The 18,434-nt window shown below is 45.7% G+C and overlaps 1 protein-coding gene across 1 annotated transcript; it reads left to right on the top strand.

Annotated features, from left to right (window-relative positions):
• The first annotated feature begins 1,003 nt into the window (after nt 1-1,003).
• LOC123737577 (uncharacterized) lies at nt 1,004-7,340 on the top strand. The gene is made up of 4 exons (XM_082969330.1): nt 1,004-1,184; nt 1,336-2,187; nt 5,012-5,071; nt 6,473-7,340. Exons 2-4 carry the CDS (start codon nt 1,405-1,407, stop codon nt 7,196-7,198), a joined length of 1,569 nt encoding a protein of 522 aa, XP_082825456.1. The 5' UTR covers nt 1,004-1,184; nt 1,336-1,404; the 3' UTR covers nt 7,199-7,340.
• Nucleotides 7,341-18,434: the final 11,094 nt, after the last annotated feature.

Genomic DNA, 18,434 nt, shown 5'->3' with positions numbered 1-18,434 from the left:
TTCTATTCTGTCTAAAAGCCATATGAGGGTAGAGTATTGTCCATCTCTCCAGTGGCTCCTGGGGACAACAGGCCCCATTAGGACTTTTTTTCTCTCTCTTTCTAAGACGTTACCTCATTGTGGGCTTCCTTATTAGGGTTGTGAAGAGCACTTTAAGACCACACTATGGCAGGACAGGAGTCGGTGTTAAGGAGGATTAGAATCAACACTGTAACAGACAAGCATAAGGAATTGAAGTTGAACAGAGTGTGACTTGCCTCCTGTATTCTGGTTGGATTCTTGCTAACGTCTATTCTGGGTGCGTGCACGCACACACACACACACACACACACACACACACACACACACACACACACACACACACACACACACACACACACACACACACACACACACACACACACACGTAGCAGTCTGCAGAGATCCTGTACCAGTTAACAATAGCGGTCCGGGATAGTACTGTAGCTACTGCAGAGGCCATTTGACACCTCCTTTATGAAGAGACGCAGTGCGCAGGGCTGGCTGCATAATGAAACACAACCCTGGCTGGAACAGTATGGGGACTAAACAGTGTTCATCATTTGGGCCTTAGTCTGCTGAAAAACTCTGTATCCTGGTTACAATACACAGCCTTAGTTCTGGTTAAAAATACAAGGATTACAATATGTGTTGTTCCCCAGATAAAACAGCTCTGTTATGACTAAGACATGTGACATCCTGTATCATTAGAAACATCACACTACATTTTCACTAAAAATACAAACAAAAAGTTTAAAAAGTGGTTTGTGCAAGTTATGGTTGTCCATAAAGCCAGTCTCTTCAGTAGGCAGATACAGTCAGTGAAGGGTGAGTCGAGTGCTGAATTCAAATACCAGGCAGCCATTTGAGAGAGAGAGACAGAGAGAAAGGGGGTGGTGTAAACTCTAAGAACTAAATAACTGCCCCTTTTAACCTTATATGGCCAGGAGACATCCTGCTCTGATCATGTGATTTCCTATATGATTGAAAATGAAAGGAAGACAGATAACTTCTATTTACATTCCTTTTACCGGTAAGAACTTTATTTGGTGTAGAATAATCTGTCTGGTGAATCACTTTTACCTGTACCTCCCTTTAGAGATCAACACTGATCTGTCATTAGGTGAACTAACTAATATATAACCATATAACTTGGACATTTTTTGGTGAGTATTTTATCCAACTTAACCTTTTCAAATTGCAGCTGTTTTATACTCAGTTTTGATATACTGTAGGTAAAACATAGTTTATTTCCTTCCATATATATATATATATATTACCTAGTCAGACTAATTTTCCCCTTTCTTACTCATCCAGTTCTGCAGTATTGTGCATTGACACACTTATTTGTGGTCAGGAAGGGAATTCCTTCAAATTGGGGAGGATATGGCCATGTGGGGAGGAGATTACTTCCCTACTTCTGCTGGGGCACGAAGAATGGGTCTGTCAGGGCCACGGAATGGCAGAACCTACATCATGTACCATGGCACCTCTTGGTGGGCTGCACAGACAATCATGACCAAAGGTTTTTATCCATCCAACCGTGGCATGTTGGGGCAGGGTGTGTATCTAAGCCGGGACCTGGAGAAGGCTAGTAGATACCCCCTGGACCTCACAGAACACCAGAAGGTTGTCATCAAAGTTAAAGTCAATGTGGGCAAGGTGAAAAAAATATACTGCCAAGGCCACCCTTTGCAGAAGACGTGGCATGACGAAGGTTACGACTCAGCCTGGGTTCCTCCTAACTGTGGCATGGTGAAGAGTGGTTTAGAAGAGAACTGTGTCTGGGACCCAAACCGTATTACTGTTTTAGACACTATCAAATCAAAAACAGAACCCACCTTACAAAGTGAGGACACTGATGAGGAAGAAGAGGAGGAAGAGGATGAAGAGGACACTGAGGAGGAGGAAGAGGAGGAAGAGGGGGTGGAGGGAGAGGAGGATGATTATGAGGAAGAGGGGGTTGATGAAGAGGAGGAGGAGGATTTTGAGGAAGAAGGGGTGGAGGGAGAGGAGGAGGATTATGAGGAAGAGGAGGAAGCAGATGGGGACACTGAGGACGAGGAGGATGAAGAGGGAGAGGAAGTGAAGGAGGAGGAAGCGGATGGGGACACTGAGGAGGAGGAGGAGGAGGAGGAGGGAGAGGAAGAGAAGGAGGAGGAAGCAGATGGGGACACTGAGGAGGAGGAGGAGGAGGAGGAGGAGGAGGAGGAGGAGGAGGGAGAGGAGGAGGAGGGATAGGGAGAGGGAGAGGAGGAAGCGGATGGGGACACTGAGGAAGAGGAGGAGGAGGGGGACACTGAGGAGGATTATGAAGAAGAGGAGATGGAGGGAGAGGAGGATTATGAGGAAGAGGAGGAGGACACATGGTGAAGATGAGCAGGATATTCTATGAACTCAGTGGTGTTTTTAATACATCTCCCTCTCTCAGGCTGAGGGACAGAAGCCACCATCATTGTAAAATGTTAACTAATTTGTTGTTTTGGGAAAGTCATTTCTGTAGATGTTTACTTACTTAATGGGATTCATTTACATTTGTACCACAGGTGTGAGACATGATAATGGTCATGATTAGGGACATGAGTTTTTACTGACCACAATGTCCTGACCAGGAAAAACTCCCAGCTCTGGTTATGATACACAGACTTTGGGGCCCAACGTTGTTCCTGGTCAGGTACATCATACTTGATATAAATTGAAAGAAGACTGCAAGTGCTTTACATGTACTGTATAGCCAGAGGATAATAAACATGTTTTTGTACTTGCTGACCTTTGATGGTAAAGGTATTACCATACTGACATCATACATCACTATAACAACCATAGAATCAAATCAAATCAAATGTATTTATATAGCCCTTCTTACATCAGCTGATATCTCAAAGTGCTGTACAGAAACCCAGCCTAAAACCCCAAACAGCAAGCAATGCAGGTGTAGAAGCACGGTGGCTAGGAAAAACTCCCTAGAAAGGCCAAAACCTAGGAAGAGACCTAGAGAGGAACCAGGCTATGAGGGGTGGCCAGTCCTCTTCTGGCTGTGCCGGGTGGAGATTATAACAGAACATGGCCAAGATGTTCAAATGTTCATAAATGACCAGCATGGTCAAATAATAATAATCACAGTACTTGTCGAGTGCAACAAGTCAGCACCTCAAGAGTAAATGTCAGTTGGCTTTTCATAGCCGATCATGGAGAGTATCTCTACTGCTCCTGCTGTCTCTAGAGAGTTGAAAACAGCAGGTCTGGGACAGGTAGCACATCCGGTGAACAGGTCAGGGTTCCATAGCCGCAGGCAGAACAGTTGAAACTGGAGCAGCAGCACGGCCAGGTGGACTGGGGACAGCAAGGAGTTATCATGCCAGGTAGTCCTGAGGCATGGTCCTAGGGCTCAGGTCCTCCGAGAGAGAGAAAGAAAGAAAGAGAGAAAGAGAGAATTAGAGAGCGCATACTTAAATTCACACAGGACACCGGATAAGACAGGAGAAATACTCCAGATATAACAGACTGACCCTAGCCCCCCGACACATGAACTACTGCAGCATAAATACTGGAGGCTGAGACAGGAGGGGTCAGGAGACACTGTGGCCCCATCCGATGATACCCCCAGACAGGGCCAAACAGGCAGGATATAACCCCACCCACTTTGCCAAAGCACAGCCCCCACACCACAAGAGGGTATTCTTCAAACCACCAACTTACCATCCTGAGACAAAGCCGAGTATAGCCCACAAAGATCTCCGCCAAGGCACAACCCAAGGGGGGCGCCAACCTAGACAGGAAGACCACGTCAGTGACTCAACCCACTCAAGTGACACACCTCTCCTAGGGACGGCATGGAAGAACACCAATAAGCCAGTGACTGAGCCCCTGTAATAGGGTTAGAGGCAGAGAATCCCAGTGGAGAGAGGGGAACCGGCCAGGCAGAGACAGCAAGGGCGGTTTGTTGCTCCAGAGCCTTTCTGTTCACCTTCACACTCCTGGGCCAGACTACACTCAATCATAGGACCTACTGAAGAGATGAGTCTTCAGTAAAGACTTAAAGGTTGAGACCGAGTCTGTGTCTCTCACATGGGTAGGCAGACCATTCCATGAAAATGGAGCTCTATAGGAGAAAGCCCTGCCTCCAGCTGTTTGCTTAGAAATTCTTGGGACAATTAGGAGGCCTACGTCTTGTGACCGTAGCGTACGTGTAGGTATGTACGGCAGGACCAAATCGGAAAGATAGGTGGGAGCAAGCCCGTGTAATGCTTTGTAGGTTAGCAGTAAAACCTTGAAATCAGCCCTTGCCTCAACAGGAAGCCAGGGTAGGGAGGCTAGCACTGGAGTAATATGATCAAATTTTGGGGTTCTAGAAAGGATTCTAGCAGCCGTATTTAGCACTAACTGAAGTTTATTTAGTGCTTTATCCGGGTAGCCGGAAAGTAGAGCATTGCAGTAGTCCAACCTAGAAGTAACAAAAGCATGGATTAATTTTTCAGCATCATTTTTGGACAGAAAGTTTCTGATTTTTGCAATGTTACGTAGATGGAAAAAAGCTGCCCTTGAAACAGTCTTGATATGTTCTTCAAAAGAGAGATCAGGGTCCAGAGAAACGCCGAGGTCCTTCACAGTTTTATTTGAGACGACTGTACAACCATCCAGATTAATTGTCAGATTCAACAGAAGATCTCTTTGTTTCTTGGGACCTAGAACAAGCATCTCTGTTTTGTCCGAGTTTAAAAGTAGAAAGTTTGCAGCCATAGAAATATGGCTGAAAACACAGCTAAGCCTGTCGACTATCTATGTATTCAAACATTATACTGTGTGTTACAATCTAGACAGACAGGGTATTATTCATACAATCATAACACAACAAATACAACACAAAACATTATTTAACCCTTCTCCATCCTTGCACAGTGGGGGAGCTGTATAACACGCACACACACAGACACACACACACTGCAACAACATGTCCAGCTCTGGTCTGTTAATCTGTGTGGTCATCCTCTAGCTCACCCACCACCACCACACACAGATGGCCTGTCACCACACGGCCACGCCAAAGCCCCTTGTATACCTCCCCCTGCCTCCCTCCTCTCCCTCTGCCTGGCTGGCTAACTGTCTATCTCCCCTCCACCCCAACTCACCCATCTCCCCTGCCTGGCTTCCTCACCTGTTAAGACTGTCTCCTCACAGGAACGACCAGGGAACATGGGGTCCTTGATGAAAATGCATATTCTGACACCGACATTGATGGATATTGTGGCCTTACCAATACAGAGGGAATCAGACACACACACACACACACACACACACACACACACACACACACACACACACACACACACACACACACACACACACACACACACACACACACACACACACACACGTAGACTGTCTTGGAAGGAGGCTATTTGAAGTAATGGAGCATGTCAATGGAGGATAATGTAAGATAAAATATTTATTTTATTGCAGTATTGCAGATCACATTCAAAGCAGAGGTACAAAGGAAGTGGATTTGCTACAGCTGACCGATTTGTCATGATTGTATTTTATTTAGCTTTGTGTTATTACATGAAAATGAGTTTATATATTGAATCAACAAGAGTGGCTCAGTCAATTACTACAGTTATTTCATACTTGTTTGTGAAAGCATCATGACCGTGAACAATAACAATCTGTCAATAATCTCTGGTGGACAGACCACGTAAACATACATGGTAGCGTAGATCTGTCTTCATACTATGGCCACCGATAGCTAACGAGCAGCAGTAGTTACGTGTTTTTTTCATCACTGGTTATTTGGACAAGTCACGATTTCGCAGGTGTTATGCACCTTTCGAATTTCAGAAGGGTAGGGGACTTGCCTGTAACTTTCAAAGAGAGAGGGTGAAGCTCCTTGATCCGGTTCTGCTCCTCATTCTAGCATCTCTTATTCTCGTCTCTTAACATTTCTGGACCCAGAATCTAATCGAGCAGCTGACCAATTACGCTAGACTTTAGTTTTGGGTGAACCGAGATTAATATTTCAATATCCTCATACAGTCCATCCATCAAGTAGAGTATTACTATGTTTCAAAACTGGACTATTTTTAGCTACAGTCCCTGCATTGAAATGTACCTCTCTGTAGTCACAAACCAATAAATGCAGGTATTGTAAACAGTAAAATGCCCAATCGAAGCAGCAAGCAGCAGTTAAGGCAGAATTTACTCTCTCACAAGGTATTAACAACTGTCTCTGGGTGGTTAAACAAATCAACCAATGAGAAATCAATACCAGACTGGCTTGCAGTCAGGCGAAGCTGAGAGAGCTGCGTTCAAGAGAGGGCTGATAAGAGCTCTTCTTCTGACGGTCAGACGTCCACACTTTTACAACCTCTCCTTAATGCATTTCTAATTGGACAACGGTGTAGGAACGATGGGTTGGAGAGAGCTGTGCTCAAGAGAGGGACGATAAATGCTCTTCTAGCAAGGGTCAGACAATGTTACAAGACGTACAACTATACTCAACTTAAATGTAATACACTTTTTGACGTTTATTTATTTTCTGGCAAGGCTACGGAATGGCAGGGTCTACAAAATGTACCACGCCACCTTTGAGAAAACTATATGTAAAATCAAAGGTTTTTATTCATCCAAGTGTGGCATGTTGGGGCAGGGTGTGTATCTAAGCCGGGACCTGGAGAAGGCTAGTAGCTACCCCCTGGACCTCACTGAACACCTGAAGGTTGTCATCAAAGTTAAAGTCAATGTGGGCAAGGTGAAAAAAATATACTGCCAAGGCCACCCTTTGCAGAAGACGTGGCATGACGAAGGTTACGACTCAGCCTGGGTTCCTCCTAACTGTGGCATGGTGAAGAGTGGTTTAGAAGAGAACTGTGTCTGGGACCCAAACCGTATTACTGTTTTAGACACTATCAAATCAAAAACAGAACCCACCTTACAAAGTGAGGACACTGATGAGGAAGAAGAGGAGGAAGAGGATGAAGAGGACACTGAGGAGGAGGAAGAGGAGGAAGAGGGGGTGGAGGGAGAGGAGGAGGAGGAGGATTATGAGGAAGAAGGGATTGATGAAGAGGAGGAGGAGGAAGAGAATGAGGATTATGAGGAAGAGGAGGAAGTGGATGGGGACACTAAGGAGGAGGAGGAGGAGGAGGATTATGAGGAAGAGGGGGTGCAGGAAGAGGAGGAATAGAATAAGGATTATGAGGAAGAGGAGGAAGCGGATGGGGACACTGAGGAGGAGGATTATGAGGAAGAGGGGGTGCAGGAAGTGGAGGAAGAGGAGGAAGAGAATGAGGATTATGAGGAAGAGGAGGAAGCAGATGGGGACACTGAGGAGAAGGACGAGGAGGAAGAGGAGGATTATGAGGAAGAGGGGGTGCAGGATGAGGAGGAGGAGGAAGAGAATGAGGATTATGAGAAAGAGGAGGAAGCAGATGGGGACACTGAGGGGAAGGAGGAGGTTGCGGATGGGGACACGGATGAGGAAGAGGAGGAAACAGATGAGGACACGGAGGAGGAGGAGGAGGAGGAGGAGGAGGAGGAAGAGGAAGATGGGGCACAGGAGGAGGATGAGGAAAAAAAGGAGGAGGAAGCGGATGGGGACACTAAGGAAGAGGAGGAGGAGGGGGACACTGAGGAGGATTATGAGGAAGAGGAGATGGAGAGAGAGGATTATGAGGAAGAGTAGGAGGACTCATAGTGAAGATAAGCAGACTACTCTACGTATGAACTCAGTGGTGTTTTTAATACATCTCCCTCTCTCAGGCTGAGGGACAGAAGCCACCATCGTTGTAAAGGTTAGCTAATTTGTTGTTTTGGGAAAGTCATTTCTAAAGATGTATACTTTCTTAATGTGATTAGTGATTTATTTACATTTGTACCACAGGTTTAAGTCAGAAGTGGGAAAATTAACATGCTTTAGAACATGCTAACATCAGACATCAACATAACAGCCATGGAAATATGGCTGAAAACACAGCTAAGCTTGTTGTCAATCTACGTATTCAGACATAATACTGTATGTTACTCTCTAGATGGACAGGGCAGGGTAATATGCAGACAATCATAACGAAAAATAAATAAACTGTCACACCCTGATCTGTTTCACATGTCTTTGTGCTTGTCTCCAACCCCTTCACGGTGTCCGCTTATCTTCCCCATTATCCCCAGTGTATTTATACCTGTGTTCTCTGTTTGCCTGCAATTCTGTACCTTGTCACACCACACTGGATTATTGACCTCTGCCTGCCCTGACCATGAGACAGCCTGCCGTTCTGTATCTTTAGGACTCTGATCTGGATCACTGACCTCTGCCTGCCCTTGACCTGTCATTTTGCCTGCTCCCTGTTCTAGTAATAAACTTTTGTTACTTCGACACTGTCTGCATCTGGGTCTTCCATGATATAAACATTATTCAACCCTTCTCCATCCTTGCACAGTGGGTGACCTGTATAACACACACACACACACACACACACACACACACACACACACACACACACACACACACACACACACACACACACACACACACACACACACACACACACACACACACGCACACACACAATGCAACCAACATGTCCAGCCCTGGTCTGTTAATCTGTGTGGTCATCCTCTGGGGACAGGGCTGACACACATCTCCAGCACTGCTGACAGAGATTCCCTTGGTGTACTGTTACCCAACGTCTGTGTGTGTGTGTGTGTGTGTGTGTGTGTGTGTGTGTGTGTGTGTGTGTGTGTGTGTGTGTGTGTGTGTGTGTGTGTGTGTGTGTGTGTGTGTCGTGTGTGTGTGTGTGTGTGTGTGTGTGTGTGTGTGTGTGTGTGTGTGTGTGTGTGTGTGTGTGTGTGTGTGTGTGTTTGTGACGATTCCTAAAATGTGTGTGTGTCTACTCGCCCCCCCCCCCCCACCACACACAGACGCCTGTCACCACACGGCCCCACCAAAGCCCCTTGTATACCTCCCCCTGCCTCCCTCCTCTCCCTCTGCCTGGCTGGCTAACTGTCTGTCTCCCCTCCACCCCAACTCACCCATCTCCCCTGCCTGGCTTCCTCACCTGTTAAGACTGTCTCCTCACAGGAATGACCAGGGAACATGGGGTCCTTGATGAAAATGCATATTCTGACACCGACATTGATGGATATTGTGGCCTTACCAATACAGAGGGAATCACACACACACACACATACACACACACACACACACACACACACACACACACACACACACACACACACACACACACACACACACACACACACACACACACACACACATACATACATACATACATACATACATACATACATACATACATACATACATACATACATACATACATACATACATACATACATACATACATACATACAAGCCCACATAGACTGTCTTGGAAGGAGGCTATTTGAAGTCTTGGAGCATGTCAATGGAAGAAAATGTCGGATTTATTTAAAGTATTGCGGATCAAATTCAAAGCAGAGGTACAAAGGAAATGGATTTGCTACAGCTGACCGATTTGTCATGATTGTATTTTATTTAGCTTTGGGTTATTACATGAAAATGAGTTTATATATTGAATCAACAAGAGTGGCTCAGTCAATTACTACAGTTATTTCATACTTGTTTGTGAAAGCATCATGACCGTGAACAATAACAATCTGTCAATAATCTCTGGTGGACAGACTACGTAAACATACATGGTACGTAGATCTGTCTTCATACTATGGCCACCGATAGCTAACGAGCAGCAGTAGTTACGTGTTTTTTTCATCACTGGTTATTTGGACAAGTCACGATTTCGCAGGTGTTATGCATCTTTCGAATTTCAGAAGGGTAGGGGACTTGCCTGTAACTTTCAAAGAGAGAGGGTGAAGCTCCTTGATCCGGTTCTGCTCCTCATTCTAGCATCTCTTATTCTCGTCTCTTAACATTTCTGGACCCAGAATCTAATCGAGCAGCTGACCAATTACGCTAGACTTTAGTTTTGGGTGAACCGAGATTAATATTTCAATATCCTCATACAGTCCATCCATCAAGTAGAGTATTACTATGTTTCAAAACTGGACTATTTTTAGCTACAGTCCCTGCATTGAAATGTACCTCTCTGTAGTCACAAACCAATAAATGCAGGTATTGTAAACAGTAAAATGCCCAATCGAAGCAGAAAGCAGCAGTTAAGGCAGAATGTACTCCCTCACAAGGTAATAACAACTGTCTCTGGGTGGTTAAACAAATCAACCAATGAGAAATCAATACCAGACTGGCTTGCAGTCAGGCGAAGCTGAGAGAGCTGCGTTCAAGAGAGGGCTGATAAGAGCTCTTCTTCTGACGGTCAGACGTCCACACTTTTACAACCTCTCCTTAATGCATTTCTAATTGGACAACGGTGTAGGAACGATGGGTTGGAGAGAGCTGTGCTCAAGAGAGGGCCGATAAGTGCTCTTCTAGCAAGGGTCAGACAATGTTACAAGACATACAACTTCTTGTTAATGCTTTTTTAATGAGGAAATAGTGTAGGAACTATTATGGTTGGTTGCTCACCCTTCAGAGACACCACATAGACATGGCTCTTGACACGTGAGCCTTTTCTTCTAATGTAGTCTCGAGAATATTCAACAGTAACATCCATAATAATGCCTTATTTGAAATACTCAAATATCTTATTTGGCAATATACTCAACTTAAATGTAATAAGTTTATTTGACTGTTATTGTCTTGGGAGAAGGGGTATATTTATCCTGTCTACTTCTGTCTAATAGAACAGATTAGAGCAAGGCGACTGGTAACATGACCGAATACAAACAGTGTAGCTATTCCCTCTGCAAGGCAATCAAACAAGCTAAGCGTCAGTATAGAGACAAAGTAGAGTCGCAATTCAACGGCTCAGACACGAGAGGTATGTGGCAGGGTCTACAGTCAATCACGGACTACAAAAAGAAAACCAGCCCCGTCGCAGACCACGATGTCCTGCTCCCAGACAAACTAAACAACTTCTTTGCTCGCTTTGAGGTCAATACAGTGCCAACGACACGGCCCGCTACCAAAATCTGCGGCATCTCCTTCACCGCAGCCAACGTGAGTAAAGCATTTAAACGTGTTCACCCTCACAATGCTGCCGGCCCAGACGGCATCCCTAGCCGCGTCCTCAGAGCATCCGCAGACCAGCTGGCTGGTGTGTTTACGGACATATTCAATCAACCCTTATCCCAGTCTGTTGTTCCCACATGCTTCAAGAGGGCCATCATTGTTCCAGTTCCCAAGAAAACTAAGGTAACTGAGCTAAATGACTATCGCCCCATAGCACTCACCTCCGTCATCATGAAGTGCTTTGAGAGACTAGTCAAGGATCATCACCCTACCTGACACCCTAGACCCACTCCAATTTGCTTACCGCAATCGCAATCACACTGCACACTGCCCTAACCCACCTGGACAAGAGGAATACCTATGTAAGAATGCTGTTCATCGACTACAGCTCAGCATTTAACACCATAGTGCCCTCCAAACTTGTCATTAAGCTCGAGACCCTGGGTCTCGACCCTGCCCTGTGCAACTGAGTCCTGGACTTCCTGACGGGACACCCCAGGTGGTGAGTGTAGGAAACAACATTTCCACCCCGCTGATCATCAACACTGGGGCCCCACAAGAGTGCGTTCTCAGCCCTCTCCTGTACTCCCTGTTCACCCATGACTGTGTGGCCATGCACACCTCCAACTCAATCATCAAGTTTGCAGACGGCACTACTGTGGTAGGCTTGATTACCAACAACGACGAGACGGCCTACAGGGAGGAGGTGAGGGCCCTCGGAGTGTGGTGTCAGGAAAATAACCTCACACTCAATGTCAACAAAACAAAGGAGATGATCGTGGACTTCAGGAAACATTAGAGGGTGCACCCCCCATCCAGATCGACGGGACAGTAGTGGAGAAGGTGGAAAGTTTTAAGTTCCACGGCGTACACATCACGGACAAACTGAAATGGTCCACCCACACAGACAGCATGGTGAAGAAGGCGCAACAGCGCCTCTTCAACCTCAGGAGGCTGAAGAAATTTGTCTTGTCACCAAAAACACTCACAAACTTTTACAGATGCACAATCGAGAGCATCCTGTCGGGCTGTATCACCGCCTGGTATGGCAACTGCTCCGCCCACAACCGTATGGCTCTCCAGAGGGTAGTGAGGTCTGCACAATGCATCACCGGGGGCAAACTACCTGCTCTCCAGGACACCTACACCATCTGATGTCACAGGAAGGCCAAAAAGATCATCAAGGACAACAACCACCCGAGCCACTGCCTGTTCACCCCGCTATCATCCAGAAGGCGAGGTCAGTACAGGTGCATCAAAGCTGGGACCGAGGGACTGAAAAACAGCTTTTATCTCAAGGCCATCAGACTGTTAAACAGCCATCACTAACATTGAGTGGCTGCTGCCAACATGCTGACTCAATCTCTAGCCACCTTAATAATACAAAATTGAATGTAATGAATGTATCACTAGTCACTTTAAACTATGCCACTTTATATAATGTTTACATACCCTACACTACTCATCTCAAATGTATATACTGTACTCTATACCATCTACTGCATCTTGCCTATGTCGTTCGGCCATCGCTCATCCATATATATTTTTATGTACATATTCTTATTCATTCCTTTACACTTGTGTGTATAAGGTAGTTGTTGTGAAATTGTTAGATTACTTCTTAGATATTACTGCATGGTCGGAACTAGAAGCACAAGCATTTCGCTACACTCGCATTAACATCTGCTAACCATGTGTATGTGACAAATAAAATTTGATTTGATTTGATTTCAGAGCAAAAACCAAGCCATGAGGTCGAAGGAATTATCCTTTGAGCTCCGAAACAGCATTGTGTCGAGGCACAGATCTGGGGAAGGGTACCAAAATATTTCTGCAGCATTGAAGGTCCCCAAGAACACAGTGGCCTTCATCATTGTTAAATGGAAGAAGTTTGGAACCACCAAGACTCTTTTTAGAGCTGGCCGTCCGGCCAAACTGAGCAATTGTGGGAGAAGGGCCTTGGTCAGGAAGGTGACCAAGAACCCGATGGTCACTCTCACAGAGCTCTAGAGTTCCTCTGTGGAGATGGGAGAACCTTCTAGAAGGACAACCATCTCTGAAGCACTCCACCAATCAGGCCTTTATGGTAGACTGGCCAGACAGAAGCCACTCTTCAATAAAAGACACATGACAGCCCTCTTGGAGTTTGCCAAAAGGCACCTAAAAACTGTCATACCATGAGAAACAAGATTTTCTGGTCTGATGAAACCAAGATTGAACTCTTTGGCCTGAATGCCAAGCGTCAAGTCCGCAGGTAACCAGGCACCGTTCACTACCTGTAACACCCTGGCCATAGAGAGGGTTTTTTTGTTATTTATTTTGGTTAGGCCAGGGTGTTACATTGGGTGGGCGTTCTATGTGCATTTTTCTATGTTGGTTTGTTTCATTGATTTTGGCTGTGTGGCTTCCAATCAGGCACAGCTTTAGAGTGTTGTTGCTGATTGGGAGTCACACATAAGTGCCTGTTTTTCCGTTGGGGTTTTGTGGGTAATTGTTTCTGTTAGTGTTTTGCACCTGACAGGACTGTTTGGCTGTTGGTTTTCTTATTTTTGTATAGTGTTCTTTCGTCTATTAAATATTCAATGATGAACACTAACTCCGCTGCACCTTGGTCTACTCTCTCTCACGACAGCCGTTACACTACCCGGCCAATACCATCCCTACGGTGAAGCAACGTCGTGGCAGCATCGTGCTGTGGCGATGTTTTTGAGCAGGAGCGACTGGGAAACTAGTCAGGATCGAGGCAAAGATGAACTGAGCAAAGTACAGAGAGATCCTTGATGAAAACCTGCTCCAGAGTGCTCAGGTCCTCAGACTTGGGTCAAGGTTCAGCTTCCAACAGGACAACAACCCTAAGCACACAGCAAAGACAACACAGGTGTGTATTCGGGTCAAGTCTCTGAATGTCCTTGAGTGGCTCAGCCAGAGCCTGGACTTGAACCCGATCAAATCTCTGGAGCGGCTTGCAAATAGCAGTGCAGCAACGCTGCCCATCCAACTTGACAGAGCTTGAGAGGATCTGCAGAGAAAAATGGGAGAAACTCCCCAAATACACGTGTGCCAAGCTTGTAGTGTCATACCCAAGAAGACTCTATGCTGTAATCACTGCCAAAGATGCTTCAACAAAGTACTGAGTAAAGGATCTGAATACTTATGTAAATGTATATTTCATTTTTTAAATCTTTTTACATTAGCAAAAAATTCTAAAAACCATTTTTTTCTTTGTCATTGTGGAGTATTGTGTGTAGATTGATGAGGGAAAAAATATGTAATCAATTTTCACATAAGGATGAATGTAACAAAAAGTCAAGGGGTCTGAATACTTTCTGAAGGCACCGTACAATCTAGCTGCATAGCAGATTCCCTCGTCTGCATTCCGTGTGGATCTGTGGCTCTGCTGCTAGTTCAGGAGAATCTGTGTGGATCTGTGGCTCTGCTGCTAGTTCTGGAAAATCTGTGTGGATCTGTGGCTCTACTGCTAGTTCAGGAGAATCTGTGTGGATCTGTGGCTCTACTGCTAGTTCAGGAGAATCTGTGTGTATCTGAGGCTCTACTGCTAGTTCAGGAGAATCTGTGTGGATCTGTGGCTCTACTGCTAGTTCAGGAGAATCTGTGTGGATCTGTGGCTCTGCTGCTAGTTCAGGAGAATCTGTGTAGATCTGTGGCTCTGCTGCTAGTTCAGGAGAATCTGTGTGGATATGTGGCTCTGCTGCTAGTTCAGGAGAATCTGTGTGGATCTGTGGCTCTGCTGCTAGTTCAGGAGAATCTGTGTGGATCTGTGGCTCTACTGCTAGTTCAGGAGAATCTGTGTGTATCTGAGGCTCTATTGCTAGTTCAGGAGAATCTGTGTGGATCTGTGGCTCTGCTGCTAGTTCAGGAGAATCTGTGTGTATCTGTGGCTCTACTGCTAGTTCAGGAGAATCTGTGTGGATCTGTGGCTCTACTGCTAGTTCAGGAGAATCTGTGTGGATCTGTGGCTCTGCTGCTAGTTCGGGAGAATCTGTGTGGATCTGTGGCCCTGCTGCTATTTCAGGAGAATCTGTGTGTATCTGTGGCTCTACTGCTAGTTCAGGAGAATCTGTGTGGATCTGTGGCTCTACTGCTAGTTCAGGAGAATCTGTGTGGATCTGTGGCTCTGCTGCTAGTTCGGGAGAATCTGTGTGGATCTGTGGCCCTGCTGCTATTTCAGGAGAATCTGTGTGGATCTGTGGCTCTGCTGCTAGTTCAGGAGAATCTGTGTAGATCTGTGGCTCTGCTGCTAGTTCAGGAGAATCTGTGTGGATCTGTGGCCCTGCTGCTATTTCAGGAGAATCTGTGTGTATCTGTGGCTCTACTGCTAGTTCAGGAGAATCTGTGTGTATCTGTGGCTCTGCTGCTAGTTCAGGAGAATCTGTGTGGATCTGTGGCTCTACTGCTAGTTCAGGAGAATCTGTGTGTATCTGTGGCTCTACTGCTAGTTCAGGAGAATCTGTGTGTATCTGTGGCTCTGCTGCTAGTTCAGGAGAATCTCTTTTGGATGCTGCTCTGACATCATCAGCACGCCTCCGCCTCACCTGAGTGACCACTGATCCCTGCTCCCCTCTCTCTGTCCCCTCTGGCTGAGACTGATCATTCTTCATCTGGGGGTTATCACTCACTCACAAACTCTCTCTCTCTCTCCCTCTATCTCTATATCTCCTCACTCTCTCTCTCTCTCTCTCTCTCTCTCTCTCTCTCTCTCTCTCTCTCTCTCTCATCTCTCTCTCTCTATCTCTCTGTCAGGTATATGAGCAAATATTGTCACCAAGGGGAGTTCTGTTTATTGTTGTGAGAAGAAGTGAGTCATCCTGGGTTATTACACACACACACACACACACACACACACACACACACACACACACACACACACACACACACACACACACACACGCACACACGCACACACGTACGCACGCACGCACGCAAACACGCACGCACGCAAACACACACACCCTCCCCCTGACACACACACACCCTCCCCCTAACACACACACACCCTCCTAGGTAGGACAGCTCCTAGGTAATAATAATCACACACACGTACATGCTGTAACACACCCCCCCCCCCCCCCCCCCCACACACACACACACACACACACTGCATGTGAAATCTGTAATCCCACAGGCCCATAGAAGCCCTGATGAAACACACACTACAATTGTCCACCATCATCAAAAGCTGTGTTTGTTCATGTCCAAAACAACAAACCTTTATCCACTGTGATCCCGATCCTCTATTCATATACTGCTATATTTAGAATCTGTAAGTAAGTGCTTCCATTTGGGCACATTCAATTTCATTCAATTCAGGTCAAGGTAAATTGAAAATCCAATTCAAGGGTTGAATAAGGCCATTTAATTGACATATTTCTTACTTTCATAAAATGTACTGAACTGGAATGGGATTGACCCAAACCCTGTTCACTGAAGTAATTTACAGTGGATCTTGGGATCTTTAACATTGCGACAGCAGCATGTGACCTTTCCTCTGTCTTGTGTCAGGCTTAAGCTAACAGGAAGTGTTATACAACGTGACATTTGTACATCCGAAGCCTCAGAAGGTTCAAATCCACATGACTTACATAACATCTCCCAACACACGCTGTCAATCAATCTGATTTCTAATCAATCAGTTGACTATCGCTCTAATGTGCTGGCCTGAATTAACTGGATTAATTTCCATTACTTTAGTCACTAGCAACATGTCCTTTCATTTCAGGGTATTCCCACAGCCATTTTAGAAGAAAGAGGAAGCAGCAGACTCTAGTAGCTCCGATGCAGTCATCTATTTACAAGCGTTTCCACAGCAAACCGTCTTCATCAGGGTTTCATCAAAATGTATTCCTACAGCCATAGCATGGAACTGTCCCGGGCAGATCATATTGTGTAGTCGATACATTGATATCTAGTTCAAAATATGTATTTAACTAGGCAAGTCAGTGAAGAAGAAATTCTTCTTTGCAATGACAGCTTACCCCACCAACCCTATGGGACTACCGATCATAGCCGGGTGTGATCCAGCCTGGATTTGAACCAGGGACTTTAGTGATGCCTCTTGCACTGAGATGCAGTGCCTTAGACCGCTGTGCCACTCAGGAGTTGTGTCATGTCCACTACTGTTGGTACATTTACATTACAAATACATGTGAGTTATTTAGCAGACACGCTCTTATCCAGAGAGACTTACAGGAGCAGTTAGTATCATTCATACAGTTGCTGTGTGGTGTGCGGATGTGTCATGCCTAGCAGGATGTATGCTTTAGGGCAGCGGTTCCCAAACGTTTTCACTCAGGCCCCCCTTTCAGCACTGGGGACATCCCGACCCCCCCCCCCCCCCCCTGCATGCGTGCACCCCGTCTATTTCTATAGGCACAAGCACTGTTCATGACACAAACTGTTCACAACCCCTCTTGTTGGCGGAGAGAAGATTTTGCAGGTTTAAAGCTTATTTCCTGCAATTCTAAACATTTTGCCATGTCTAATGTGTATTCGTATGATATTTCAGTGACTCGAACATAAAAAACCTAGCTAAAACACGTTCGCAGACATGGGCTAGTTGATCTGGACATTTCTGACAAGTTAGAAATAGCTCTCTAAGGTCTGAAATGACTGACATGACAAGAGGAACTGATGATGCACTACCCAATTTAGAAACTGCATCTTGTGCATTCTACTATTATAACTTTCAAGAGTGAGTTGAAAGATGGACTGAGTTCCTTCAAAAAAAGTGAATTTATTTATTTTATGTATTTTTTTGGAGGGGGGGGTGTAGTGTACCAGAGCAGATGCAAAGCTTCCATAGTCAGTCATCTATCTTGCTGTGTTGAGGACAACCACCCACACAACCCTCCCCTTCCAGATACATCTCCTCACCCCCACCATACCACCACACACACATTCTAAGAAATGTACACATTTCTACCATACCCCCCTCCGCTGCCCTCCTCCACTCCATCTGGCACACACACACACACACACACACACACACACACACACACACACACACACACACACACACACACACACACACACACACACACACACACACACACACACACACACACACACACACACACACACACACACACACACAACCCGCCCCCACACAGTCGTGTCCTCAGTAGCCTGACAGCGGTAAGGTTATAGACCCACAGATCACATCTCACTGTCACCCAGAGAGCTCCAAATCAGTCCTCACACACACACCACAATGAGTTACAGAGTATCCAGACATAGAGACATTTTAATGAGCTCAGCCTCCTGACACATCCATCAGAGGACACCAGGGAGGTGTAGATTTGGCCCCCTCTCTTTCAAAAGG

This window comes from Salmo salar, chromosome 02, assembly GCF_965601325.2.
Source record: "Salmo salar chromosome 02, fSalSal1, whole genome shotgun sequence".
Taxonomy (NCBI): domain Eukaryota; kingdom Metazoa; phylum Chordata; class Actinopteri; order Salmoniformes; family Salmonidae; genus Salmo; species Salmo salar.
The sequence above is the reverse complement of the archived record's forward strand: the minus strand, read 5'-3'. Positions and strand labels throughout refer to the sequence as shown.

What these genes read in the sequence shown, in the direction of transcription:
- LOC123737577 (XM_082969330.1), top strand. Translation starts at nt 1,405, where the DNA reads ATGGCCATGTGGGGAGGAGATTACTTCCCTACTTCTGCTGGGGCACGA. An exon ending in AGAAGGAGGAGGAAGCAGAT is followed by an intron (nt 2,188 to 5,011) that starts GGGGACACTGAG and finishes GTCATCCTCTAG; the next exon opens with CTCACCCACCACCACCACAC. An exon ending in CGGCCACGCCAAAGCCCCTT is followed by an intron (nt 5,072 to 6,472) that starts GTATACCTCCCC and finishes ATGCTCTTCTAG; the next exon opens with CAAGGGTCAGACAATGTTAC.